At 49.2% G+C, this 13,681-nt stretch overlaps 1 protein-coding gene across 1 annotated transcript; it reads right to left on the minus strand.

Moving 5' to 3' along the window:
- Nucleotides 1-4,083: 4,083 nt before the first annotated feature.
- C11H1orf202 (chromosome 11 C1orf202 homolog) lies at nucleotides 4,084-5,576 on the minus strand. Its single transcript, XM_060364767.1, has one exon. The coding sequence runs from the start codon at nucleotides 5,431-5,433 to the stop codon at nucleotides 4,969-4,971; it is 465 nt and encodes a 154-aa protein (XP_060220750.1). The 5' UTR covers nucleotides 5,434-5,576; the 3' UTR covers nucleotides 4,084-4,968.
- Between the last annotated feature and the right edge of the window lie 8,105 nt (nucleotides 5,577-13,681).

The raw sequence follows: 13,681 nt of genomic DNA on the forward strand, positions 1-13,681 counted from the left end.
CACAAAAACCTAAGCTGGATTACCTCCTCAGGGCATGCAGTGCGTTTCTGGAGTATTTAAGTCAACAGAAAAATACCTGAACAATGAAATATTGCATTAAAAATGCCCCTGATTTTCTACTAGGAAGAAGATAGCTTTATCTTCTTGCCTTCTCCACAGTGCACAACACAGACCCATCCCACTGATGACAATTATGTTTGTTAGAACAGGGGTCTGCCCCTTTAAGAAGCCAGTCACTGAAGAGGCTCCCGTGTGGTGCCATTCAATGCCCAGAAGGTCACAGAAGTTGCCATTTTAGTTGGACATAATGGCGCACACCTATAAACCCAGCACTCGGGGAGATAAAGGCAGGCAGATCTCTTCAAGCTTGCGGCCAGCTTGGTCTACAAAGTGAGTCCAGGACAGCCAAGGCTATAGAGAGAAACCCTGTCTCAAAAAAAAGAAAAAAGAAATAGAAAGGAAGGAAGGAAAGAAAGAAGAAAGGGGGGAAAGGTTGCCATTATAAATCATGGGAAATGCTAGCCTTGAGCTAGTTGAGGAAAAGGAAATGCCACAAAGTCCTCATGTCCAAATTTCAGCTGACCTGTACCCAGGGTGACCATTGCTGCTGAGCTAGAGGTCTAGAGGGAGAAAACTAACAGTCAACAAACTTAATAGGTGTCCTTTCTGAGAGTTTGGTAGCCAGAAAGAGCCAGATGCGAGCTTGTAGCAACACAAAATACGCCAAGTTGGGTGTGGCGCATGAGTCAAAAGAGAAGGCAGAGGATGTCCCTTAAATCACTGCTCTAAGGGCTGGAGGAATGGCTGCTCTTGCACAGGTCCTGAGTTCAATTCCTCATGGCCATCTGTAATGGGATCCAATTCCCTCTTCTGGTGTGCATGAAGACAGATTACTCGTTTACATAAAATAAATATTAAAATCACTACAGTTGAGGGACCACCTGGGAATGAGAAAAAACAACTGTGATTCTTTGAATTGAAGCCAGGTGCAGAGAGCTCTTGAAGGGCGGGGTGAACTGTTCTGAGAAACAACCAGCTGTAAACTATCTACAACCAGCTGTAAACTCTCTACAACCAGCTGTAAACTAGCTACAACCAGCTGTAAACCATAGAGCAAAAGTGACCTGATTTTCAGGTATAAAAACCCTGTGCTTTGCATGTCCGGGGTTGTCTCCTATCTTTGGAGGGGCAACCCTATCGCAATAGCAATAAAACCTCTTGCTTTTGCATCGAGTGTAGTCTGTGAGAGTTCCTGAGCAGGGAGACTCCAGGTTCCTGGGTCCGCTGTTAAAATCATGGAAGGCTGCTATTTGAAACACAGCTCCTGCTCTAGGGCCAACAGATCGAAATGGAACCACCCACACTAAGTTCAAACAAACCAACAAACAAACGGTTAATGTTACTGAGAAGTTGGAAGGCTTGAAACAGCCTAATTGCGGGGGGGGGGGGGGAGAGGGGTGCGCCTCTTGGGGGGGGTCTCAGCACAGGATGCCCAAGTTCTTTGTGTCTCAAAAAATCAAGCAAGACAGGGAATTGGGGTTTCCTTTGCAGGTCGTCTTGTTAATAAAATAATTTTAAAATGAACTCTGAGGGACGCACAAGGACCATTAAATTAGAGTGTGGGAGGAAAAAACAGAGTAGGTCCACTGCAAATCCAAGGAGCTGCCGGGAGGAGGGGGGTGGGAAAGGGGAAGAAAGCCATGCCTTTTGAGTCAGTAAGCAATGAAGGACTGCAGGCCCGAGAAAGGGGTGGGGGGGGCTTCACAGAAGCAGCGAGAAGGCAGGGTGAACGAGTTCAGGAATGTCTAGCATTGTCCAAAGAAGAGACAAGAGGAGACCAGGAGAGGCTGAGGAGAGAGTTCAATGGGAGCCAGGTGTGGTAGTGAGCAGCCAGCACTCAGAGGAAGGAGACAGACAGATTGTATCGATTGTATCATTGTGTTGCAGAGTATTCACCAAAGAAGACAGATCAGACATGGGTTTGAGCCAATAGAAAGTTTTTATTAGCCCGCCAGAAACTACACTGCGTGCTCAGGATCCCAAACCTTTCCCAGGGTGAGCTTTTAAAGACAAAAACCATGTCCTGGCTTGACATAACTTCAGTTAACAAGAACATTTAGCCGGAAGTGGAGCTACAGAAGGCAAACAGCAAGATTAGCAGAATGGTATGGACGTTGATGGATTAGGCCTTCGTTTCAGTTTTGGCAGGTGGTGCTGTCTACATGCTGTTTTAAAACCTTAATAGTACTTCCATCATGGAGTCAGTGGTGCTAAGGTCTCAGGGCCCTACTAAGTCTGGGGCCGTTAGAGATCTCAAGGGTTCACTGGCTTGCTGAATAGCTAAAACAGCAAAAGACAGGTTCGATGATAAATGCTATCCCAAAATTAGGTTGGAAGAGCAGTAGGAAAAAAACAGACATTGGCCTCTGGCCTCCTTTAACAAGGCAAGTATGCCTACAAGGAGGCCAGAAGCCAATGCACTCATCCATGTATGTACACATCCACATATGAGCCACATAACACAAAAAAAAAAGTTTTCATTAAAAAAGTAATAACTAAAGTTAGGCTTTTGAGTTAGCAAAGCAGGCGTCAGCAAAGCAGGGAGATTTAGCATGGAAGACCTGCAAGCAGCTGCTTCAAGGGTGGGGCTCATTACTGGGCTAAGTCTCCCACTTCCTCATCAGGTCTTCAGAGGAATCAGCTTTACCTAGGGGTGATCTCCAGGGCAGGTGATTAGAAATGGCAACAGTGTTCTAATCATTAAGATCAAAATCCAGGCTCCACCTAGGGCCACAGGTAGAACTCAGAGTTCAAACTTTACGGTGTTTGGTGGGTTGGTTGGTTTTTTTTTTTTTTTTTTAAGTTTGTGAACCAGTGGTGGCACACACCTGTAAAATCCCAGCACATGGGGAGGCAGAGGCAAGCAGATTGCTGAGTTCAAGGCCAGCTTGGTCTACCAGGGACAGCTAAGACTACACGAAGAAATCTGCCTCAAAAAACCAAACCAAAACAACAAAAAAGGCATGTGCCACCACGCCCAGGGCCCATCGTCCAGTCTTTTTATCAAAAGGAAGTGGCTTTCCTCTAAGGGAAACCCTGGCGCCTCCACTCTGGTTTCGTGGTATTTTAAATTTTAAGGAAGGGCAACTGTGAAGCTTCCCTTTCTTAAAACTGGTGTAAGCAGGGAAATGGAGGTGGGGTGCAAAGCTGATCATGAGGGAGGAATCCGTTCTCGAAGCCCCCCCCAGCCTGCTGATGCCTTTCTGTCGAGCTAACAAGATGCCCCAAATAGGCCAGTTTCACTCAGCATGAAGTCCCCCTGCTGTTTGACTCATGACTGTACTGTTTTCCCTGTTTCAGTCCTTACTGCAGAAAACAACCGTGTTACCCAGTGCTTTCTCCCCTACCATGCAGTACAGGAAAGCCGCTTTGAAACGGGGAGTTTGGCGTGCTCTGTGTGCGTCAGCCCTTTTCCACCTCAAAGCCATCCTCAGCTCATCCTGTTTCCTACAGTAGTGTTGCCTGGCTCTAGAGCCGGAGAGACAGCTGGGTCCTTTCTGCGTGCTGGAGCTGTTGCCTGTTTGACCCTGCCTGCCCACCACGGCCCCTGCCCCTGGATGGTGTGGAATCACACCATGACCCTAGACTTTTCTCCCCAGATGGAGTCTCTAGGTCAGCGGTCCTCAGCCTTTGCAGGGAGGGGTTGAAGGACCCTTTCACAGGGGTCACACGTCAGATATCCTGCACTTCAGAAATTCACCTTGTGATTCATAACAGTAGCAAAATTAGTCATGAAGTAGCAAGGAAATCATTTCACGGCTGGGGTTCATGGCAACATTAGGAACTGTATTTAAAGGTCGAAGGTTAGGAAGGTTGAGAACGGATACTCTAGATCCTGAGCAGGGGACACTCCAAAGCCACGACAGAGACAGAGAGCTTGGGTCCGCTCCTGTCTGTGGAACCGTGAACAATGAGGATGAGGACGGAGGATGGGAGCTGCTGGGAGGAAAGACCGTTGAGAGCCTGTTAACCTCCCAGCCCTTGAGGGCGCCTCCAGCGCTTTCACTGGTGACATTTCACTTTCATCCTGACAGGTGAGTAGCGTTAGCAAGTTTTTATGGAGGAAGAGGAGTCAAAGGTCACCCCACCCCCAAGGGGTCTCTGGGTGGCCGCTCCCTTTCATTTCTCTCTCTCAGTTCTCTCGCACACACCTGCCAGTCCTGCTTCTAATGTTGGCTTTACCGGCTCATAATCCATACAGGTGAAAACAGGGCTTAGCATGAGACGGACTTGGGGAAAAGGAAGGATTCCAGAGAGGTAGAGGGAGAACGAGAGGGCAAAGGTTGGAGATATGATTAAGGTACGAGGTACGTGTGTGTGTGTGTGTGTGTGCGCGCGCGCGCGCGTGTATATGAAACTGTGAAAGAACGATGATTTTTACCTAGATTACTATTGCGGCGGTCAGAAGACAGCTCTGTGGAGTTGATTCTCCCCCTCCACCTTGACATGGGTTCAGGGGATTGAATCCCAGGTTTGCACCGCAGGCGCCTTTCACCCGCACAGCGGTCCCTAGGGCCCTAAACAATGAAACTTAAAAAGCAGGGCTCGCTCAACACGTGCATTTATAAACAACAAATACAAGCAAGGACGGCGACGCAGTTCTACACCGACCAGGCTCAGGGGTAGGGGAGTGTCAAGGCCGTGGTGTCCCGCTCCGAGTGACTTCCCCAACGCGCTCAAACAAACCTGCCGTCCGCGCCGCGGCGCCTGGGATTTTGAGCTCGGTCCCCGCGGGAGAGACACCCCCTCCAACCCCGCGCGCTTTGCCTTCATCCAGTGCGGAGTTTATTTTTCATTTCTCGCTCTCGTTTACAAAACCTAACCGACGCGGGGCCGAGCCGGGCCAGGCCGGGGCGGAGGGGGCGGGGCGGGAGGGGGCGGGGCGGGAGGGGGCGGGGCGCGGCGCCCCTACTCGGCGGCCCGCGCGCGGTCCAGCACCAGCAGCGGGATCTCCTCCAGGCCCTCGGGGCGCTCGCCTCGCCGCAGGTAGCGCCGCCGCCACGTCGCCAGCTTGTGCAGCAGCCTCTGCAGGCCGGGCGGTCCCCAGGCGCCGCGCTCCGGGGCCGCGGCCGAGCCGGGCCGCGCGAACTTGCTCTTCCTCCGGCGCGCCCCGCGGGCTCCGCGCGCGAACAGCCGCCGCCAGCACCAGAAGCCCGAGCCCGAGCCGCCGCTGCCCGTCGCCCTGCGCGTCGCCGCCTCGGGCTCCGGGTGTCGCGCGCCCCGCTGCAGGCGCGTCACCTTCTCCAGCAGCTCGTGCTGTGCGCCACCGCGCCGGGGGCGCAGCTCCTCCGCCATGGGCTGCCCCGGGGCGGACGGTTTGGGTAGCCACTGGCCGTGCGCCTCTGCGGTGGCCTCCAGGACACCAAAAGACATGCGTCCCTCCGTGGCTTTCAGGGAAATGTGTGCCCTCAGCCGCCCCCTCGGGTTAGGTTGCCAAGGAAACGTGGGGGATGACTCCACAATGCCCACCCGGCTCCGGAGGAAGCTCTGGAATCCAGAGGCCCCCCCCAAGCATCCTGCTGCCCAGGAGTCAGTGTGCCAAAGCCAGACACGGTGGCAGCGTGTGTAATACCAGCACGCAGGGGTTCGAGGCCAGCCTGGGGTATCTAGTGAGCCCCCATCTTAATTAAAAGAAGTAGAAGGGGTTTGGGACTGAGCTCTTTCCTTATGGAATGACTTCAGACATGATGAGAGAGGATCTTGAAGTGAAGGTCCTCTGCCTCTTAACTGTTAAGTCACACTGCTCAGAGCCTTGGGTCTCTGGCTACGCTGGCCTGGAGATTTAGGCCTTATGGGCATCTTGTCAATGTAGAGTATGTATATGATTCAGCATATGCTTGGCAAGATGCAAATTACTACACAGTCCTCACAAGAAGTGATTCAGATGAATTAAGAGAAAATCGAAACATTCTCAAGATAGGTAAAACCATTTACTGGGATAATATAGCATGTAGATGAGCAAGTTCAGAATGTGTCATCCCAAAATCTGGCCCTAGGCAAATTGGGTGTTTCGAGGTAAAAGAACCAGCTACTTCGGAAAAACCTTTTTAGTCCATCCCCCCTCCCCCAAATTACCTGAGATGAGTCGAGAACCTCCCGTTCTGTGGCATCAGCTGATATTCAGAAGGCCACTTCCTCTAAGGAAGGGGTAGGTACCAGGAAGTCCTTCTGGACACACACACACACTTAACTGTAATTACGAAAATAAACACCTCCTAAATCAGAGTGCACACTGAACCCAGCACCCAGAGGCTAAGGCTGGAGAGTAATGAATTCAAGGCCAGCCAGGACTACACAGCAAGGCCCTGCCAAAAACAAAACAAAAACTGAGTAAAATGGAGAACAGAAACTGTAAATACATCCACTTCTGGAATGGGGAGTCATGTGTGGTAGACAAATGCCACCCACACCCAAAAGCCCCGTGCCACGCTCCTCCAGGCCCTTTCTGCAATCACGTACCTCTGTGTGACTCCAGGTACAAACGTAATTAAGTTATTCTCCTGTTAGTCTGTCTTCAGTCAATCTAACTCAGAGATCCAATGAGAACCCCAAGGCCAGAAGAAATTTCTCTTCTATACGAAGGAGCTATGACTCAAACCCCAGACTTTTTGAACCCCCCGGATAGTACATTTCCATGCTTAGCCAAGTGTAAGCTCCGCCATTACAGTGTCTTCCAGGGTACCTACTCCCCCTAGGTGCTCACAGCACACCATGGTGGAAGTCATCTCCACCATGGAATCATGGAAGAGGCGGTGATTCCTCATCCCCTCCAAGGGCAAGCCCAAGACTTCCCACCAGGCCCCTCGGGGCTTTACCACAGAGGCAAGGAACCCAAACTGTAGGAGCCCGTGCAGACTTCCTGTAGGAAAGAGCAGCAGTGTAGTCTTGGGTTTCCAGAGCATCTCCTGTTCAGACTAATCTTTAAAACAGCTCAGACTGATCCTTATGCAAAAGAGGCGTGTTCAGGGAGGGCGTGTTTCACCTGTGGTCAGTGAGCAGTGGCCTTAGGGCACAAGCTGACCGTCCCTGGCTTATTCCTCACCCTGGTCCAACTTCACCTGCCTCTGCCTCCCCAGTGCCGGGGTTCAAGGTGTGCTCCACCATGTCTCACCTTCACCACCATAACTTTACCAGATAGGTTCCTCATGGCTTTGGAGGCTCCAGGTCTCTGGTGTCCCGCTGCGTTTCTTGTAGAGCTGGGCTTCTTTCCTGTGGCGCTTCTCAGTCCCACCGAATCAACGAAGATGGTCACAGATGGTAGGTTGGGTTGGGACGGGGTAGGAGGAGAAGCCGCTTCTGTTCAGGGCTTACAGAAAGCAGAGCGCGCTTGTCTTCTTTGGGTGCCTACCAAACTGACATAGAAATGACAAATACCAAAACCCTCCCAGCACTTACCTCTGTGCCGGCACAGAATTAGTAATTGAAAACATAAGGGCATACCTTCTCGATGTGTGGGAAGGTCATCCCAACAGAAAAGGCTCCAGCCGTCCCCAGCGTGCTCTCTGCTTGTTTGTGGGTCTTGTATGGGCTCTCATAAGCTGCTCCAGCACCAAGCCTGCCTGCCCACTGCCATGCTCTCAACCAGGATGGTCATGGGCGCCTGGAACTTGGAAGCCCCAAATAAACCCTTCCTTCCATAAGCTGCCTTGGTTGTATTCACAGCAACAGAAAAGAAACAAGTGTCAAAGTCCAGCTTTGACAAGGACAGGGGAAAGGCTGAGGAGGTGCATGCAAAGTTGGCCAGATAAATTACTCTTCAGACTTTTTTCTGAGGATTTAACACTTAATCATTTACACTAGCAAAAAAAAAAAAAAAAAAAAACTTTTGGCTCTTTTACCAGGGATGAACAGCAGAGCACCTACATGGGCTCAGAGGCTCAGAGGCTCGTTAACTCTTGATGAGCCATCCAGAGAAAGAGAAAGAGAGAAGGAAAATCATGTATTCCCACACATTCCATAGTATCAGTTCATACATTCATACAGCAAACAATCAGACATGTACACATTTATACACACATTCAAGGGGGCCTGCATCACACATGCACACCATACATATACATGGATATTTACACATTTGTACATATATATACATAGTTATATAGACATACAGCAATCAGACATTCATATATATAAGCATACACACAGACAAGCAGACAGACATACAGACGTGGTGGCTGGTGGCTGCAGGAAAACTCCAATTAACCAACAACTTTATTTCTGTCCTCGGTTTTATGCCCTGTAAGACAAAGGATTTCTATGTAAAAACAATTACCTCATTGAAGAAAGATACAATCGTTACACAATAGAGACAATCATTGCAGTAGAACTATTGATTGTAAGTTCTTTCATTAGAACTATATCTAACTAAATACTTTTGCCCATTATAATTTAAAAACAGTGGTTTTACTATATCCTCATTATGAGTGCAAAGCAGCTTTATCTTCTTCTTATTTCATATGTATATTGTGTGTTCAAAGGACAGTTTTCCTTCTTGGTGTAATTCACATGGAGGCTCATGGAGCACCTAACAGTTTTTGCTGTACTTCAGGAGGGCTTTTAAATTACTTGAACCAACTCAGGAATCATTATCAGGAGTTATAAAGTCATCTGTAGGAAATCTTCCCAACGGAGAGCGTAGCACCTCTAGGGGATTAATATTACGCTCTAGGCAGTGAGCGTCTGTCTAGTCGTGCTCAACTGCATTACAAAAGGCATATGAGACAAGCGTAGGAAGGCAGTAGAGCCCCAATAAACAATCAAGAGGCAAAATCCCTTGGGGCTTTGCCCCAACCAAATATGCACGCATTCATCAGCCGAGCCGAAGAGGAGCGAGCAGGCTGCCTCCAGGAAGCTCACTGGCTTGCTTTTGCCAATCCAGCATCATACGATTGCTCTCAGCAAACAAACACGGATATGATGGCTGGGTTTGGCCTTGAGTGTCTCCGACAGTCCTTCCCCAGAAACCTGCCTCATCCCTGGGAGTTCCTCCTTGGTGAATGCTCTGTCCCCCCTCTGCTGCTTCCTTCCTACGGTCAGATTAGGGATGCTGACCCAGTCCACGGGCTATGCTTCACAGAAGAGTCTCAGGGCTGGCCACACCCCTGCGGGTCCCTTCAGAGTTCTGTCCCCTCCCTGGGCAGCCCTTCCCAGTGCTCTGTACCATACCTGAAGTCTCTGTGAGAGTTCCCTTGTGTACTTTAATTTCCTGCCAGGTTTCCTGCTGGATGAGGTCTCACGGTATTTTGGTGGTCAGGTTTCAGCATGTGGTCCCATGACAGGTTGGTCTGTTTCCCCACAGCGCAGTTCACAGAGGCTCTTGGGCTGCTGGGGCAGCCGGCCTCTGCTCTGTGGATTGCCCAGCACTGAGCATCGAAAGGAGAGATTTCCCTGGCATTATCAGGAGACTTCGGACAGTGCTGCCGCCTTGGGAATGGCCTTACCCCAGCTCTTTTAGGGTCCGTAGCTCTTCAGGTAGATGTTTCTGTGCCTTCCCCGGTATCACTTCCTGAAGATCCTGGCAGGCCATGCAAGGTGTCACTGTTATCTTGAAACCTGCGCCGAAGCATTTAAGCATTGAAACACTGTAATGTCAGGAATTTAAAGTATCTCGGGTGGAAAAAGAAGGGACACAGATGAAAGCACTGCCCACACAGCTGACTGTTAGAGATGGGTGGTGGAAGGCCAATGCGAGTCCATATTCACTATCGTTACACATGTTTGGGAAGGTTTTTCTTTCTTTGAGACAGGCTCTCTCTCTAGCTTTGGCTGACCTGGAACTCACTATGCACACCAGGCTGAACCAGAGATTTGGCTGCCTCTTCCTCCCGAGTGCTGGGATTAAAGAAAGGAAACACCACACTTTCTTCCCTTTATAAAGGTTCTTGTGCCTAGGGGAGCCCAGTTCCATCTGCAGCAAAGAAACTCCGCAGGCTTCTCAGATCCCTCGGGGGATGGGAAGGGAGGTTGGCTTGTGGCCAATTCACTCTTCCTTGTCAAGGAGGGCCTGGCCCAGGTGTCACATTGTAATTTATAATTTCTCTTGCATTAATTTTGCATGCACATACACAGCACAGTGAAGTCGCAGTGAGGTCAAAGGATAACCCCTTCTACCACGTGGACCCCAAGGACTGAACCCAGGTCATCAGGCTTGGCAGTCGGTGCCACCCAGCCATCTTGCTAGCCCATCAGCTGTCATATTAAATAGCCAATTCCCACCCTAGGCCAAAGAAATGAGACAGAGAAGGCCTTTCTCACAGAAGCTGAGAATTGGAGCAGAGGTTCCAGCTAGGTAGGTGGGGCTACAGGACCTGGGAGGTCGTGTTGATTCAGAGATGAAGCTCCACTGAACCCAAGCTCTGTAGATGTGGGTCCCAGAACAGAAGAAGAAAGCAGAAGTGTATACATACTTATATAAATATGTATAAGATCCCCTCTAGACAACAGTAGCAAGCTACCCAGCATAGACAGGCAGACAGACAGACATAGAGACAGACAGATACACACACACACACACACACACACACACACACATTGCAACAGCATCTCTTCATTGTGCCCAAACCCTTTTCAGACAAGAACATCCATCCTCTTTGGTGAAACAAGTAAGGATGTAACAGTTTGTCAGGGTCATGCAATGATGGACAAGAAGTTTAACTGGAATTTACGTCTCTCAGATCCAAAGTTGGCTTATGCCATATGAATGAGAAAGAGCCGCTGCCTCTTTTTTGGTGAGTTTCATGATCAAGCCAGTCAGTGCTCTGTGTCTTGGCATTCTTGCTATGGAGTGAATCACCTCTAGATTTAAAAATACACATATTTTTTGTTGTCTGTGCTATGCATGCACAGCTTTTTTTTTTTTTACATTGCTCCCTAAGCAAATCATTGTAATGATTTAGGTAGCAAACACATTGTTGGAATCTTAAGTAAAACTCAGAAGTGATTTAAAGTACATGGGAGGTTTAGATTGAAGGCAAATAAGAAACCATTTTATATGTGACTTTAGAATTCACAGATTCTGGTTGACACGAGAGGGGTCCTGGAACCAGTCCTCCCCAGATGCTGAGGGGCAGCTGTGTCCAGCCTCAATCCCTGAGGTGCTGTGAGTGACAAGGCCTGCTGGTGCTAAGTGCTGAGCAGCCCTATCCCCAGAAGAATCCAGGGGGTTGTCAGCAGCGCTCAGCGAAAAACTGCCCTCCCTAGGACTCACAGTACATGACAGACCTTCTAAATCACTGTAGTTTTACCTGATGAACGTTATTTCCATCTCTATTTTTAGCTTTACATTCCTACAAAAGTATTTGCAAGAACAGAAAAGCACTCTGTCTTAGAGCCTATTAAGCGTAACCTACCCACCTGGCATGTCAGAGACAAAAAAGTACAGTCTCTCAGCTTGCTCCCTTTCCAATGCAGAATTTCTGGGAAGCAATCCACCCAAATCTATTATCTATCTATTTATCTATTATTTATTTGTTTGTTTGTTTGTTTTGAGGTGGGGGTCTCCTGTAGCCCAAAGCTGACCTTGATTTTACATAATCCTCCTGCCTCCACCTCCTGAGCTCTGGGATTATGGGTGTGCACTACTGTGGTTCAGGAGGTATTCGGCTATTGAACCCAGGGCTACCCGCATGTCAGGCAAGCACTCCATGAACAGAGCCACATCCCTGCCCCGGGCGTTACTTCTTTAACACAAAGTCTTAACACTTTGTAACTGGTACATTTCAGGGTGTGAATTAAGTCATTAGCACAGTCTTTTTTCAAGTACGGAAGTTGCAGAGATCCCAAAAAGATAGGATTTGGTTTTCCTAGACATCCAAATTTAAAAAGCATAGGAGGATCAGTTTGCGACAAAGCATGGTGTCGGCAGCTTGGATTTCTACAGGGAAAGCATCTCATTTGCATTCCAATTTCCAGGTAAGTGATAGGATCCATCTCACCCGTGAGTCTCCTTAAACTCAACAGGCCCCAGGCTCCACGCTAGCAAGATCAGCACAGACATCCCATCTACAAAAGCCGTCACTGAGATCTCAAGGCTCAGGAAAATTAAAATCCCACTTAGAAGGTTAATTGACAAGCAGAAGGAATTGAGGGAATCCGTTAAGACAGCTTCTTATCACTGTAATAAAATAGCCAAGGAAAATCCACTTATAATGAAGAAAGGTTTATTTTGGCTCATAGGTTTGAAGATCGCAAACAAATAAATAATATAATAAAATTAGGATTACTGTAATATCCACAGTCAACTGGTCTTGTTGCTTTGGGCCTGCGGTGAAAGCATATAAAAGAGTAATCTGGCCTTGTGACCAGAAAAGAACAAGACATTAGGTCCCATAATTCCCTTCAAAGACATGCACTCCAGTGACCTAAGACTTACCAGAGCCCCACCTCCTAAAGGTCCCTCTGTCTCCCTATGGGGGCCACCCTAGGGATCAAGATTTTAATACACAGGTCTTCGGAAGACAGTCAAAATCCAAACTGCAGCACTCTGTGAGATTTTGCCCTAGACAGAGGCTAGAGAAATGGGCGTCCTCCATCGTGATGCCCTCTCTGGAGACCATGGCTGCCTCCCCAGACCTTGGGGTGTCAGTGGGCACTGGTCTAGGATAGTAACTTCACAGACAGTCTAAGGATTTCTTTCTGCAGAGGGCATGATGTAGATCATTCTCAGAAAAGCATGGAAGAGCACACCTCGCCGGTCCCCTTGTGGTGACTGCCACCATCACTTCCGACCCTGGGCCACTCAGAGAAGCTGGAGCCAGGGTGAGAAGGCCACAGGCCATCCCCATGTTCCGTCCTCTTCATCAGGGTATGCCGCTGGCCTGGCCGCAGGGAGGCCAGTCAGAGAAGCCGTCCCAGCAGCAGATCAAAGGGGAGAGCAGCAACAAGTCCCCGGACCCACAGAAACAACAGCATAGGTCGAATTTTCAAGCCCTCGCGCGCGCACCGTGAGTCACAAACTGCTGTGGGGCAGGCCAAACAAGGTTCCTCCCTTTCCTGAGCCTCAATCTCCTCAGTTACAAAACTGGGATTATGAGAGCACCAACTTCAAAGGCACGAAGATTGAACGGGAAGTATGAAAGAACTTGGGTAGCTGCCATGGAGATGCTATAGTGGAATTGTGAGGAACCTTACGTGTGCTGGCTAGTTTTATGTCAACTTGACACAAGCTAGAGTCATCAGAAAGGAGGGAGCCTTACTTAAGAAAATACCTCCATAAGATCCAGCTGTAGGCAGGCCTGTGCGCGATAGGGGAGGGTCCAGCACATTGTGGGTGGGGCCATCCTTGGGCTGGTGGTCCTGGGTTCTACCAGGCTGAGCAAACCATAAGGAGCAAGTCAGTTAAGCATCACCCCTCCATGGCCTCTGCATCAGCTCCTGCCTCCCTGTTTGAGTTCATTGCCCTCAACCTTCTATGGGCCATCCCATGCTTTCTTTCCTTATTTTAAAAGAAGTGACTAGCAGAGGGTGAAAGCACATGGCTGTAATCCCAGCACTCAGGGAGGTAGAGGCAGTCGGATAGCTGTGAGTTCAAGGCCAGCCTGGTCTACAAAGCCAGTCCAGGAACAGCCAAGGCTACACAGAGAAACTCTGTCTCATAAAAATGGAAAGAACGTTACAATTTCAC

The sequence above is a fragment of the Meriones unguiculatus genome, chromosome 11 (genome assembly GCF_030254825.1).
Source record: "Meriones unguiculatus strain TT.TT164.6M chromosome 11, Bangor_MerUng_6.1, whole genome shotgun sequence".
Lineage (NCBI taxonomy): Eukaryota > Metazoa > Chordata > Mammalia > Rodentia > Muridae > Meriones > Meriones unguiculatus.

Coding starts and splice junctions, on each gene's coding strand:
- C11H1orf202 (XM_060364767.1), bottom strand. CDS start 5,433: ATGTCTTTTGGTGTCCTGGAGGCCACCGCAGAGGCGCACGGCCAGTGG.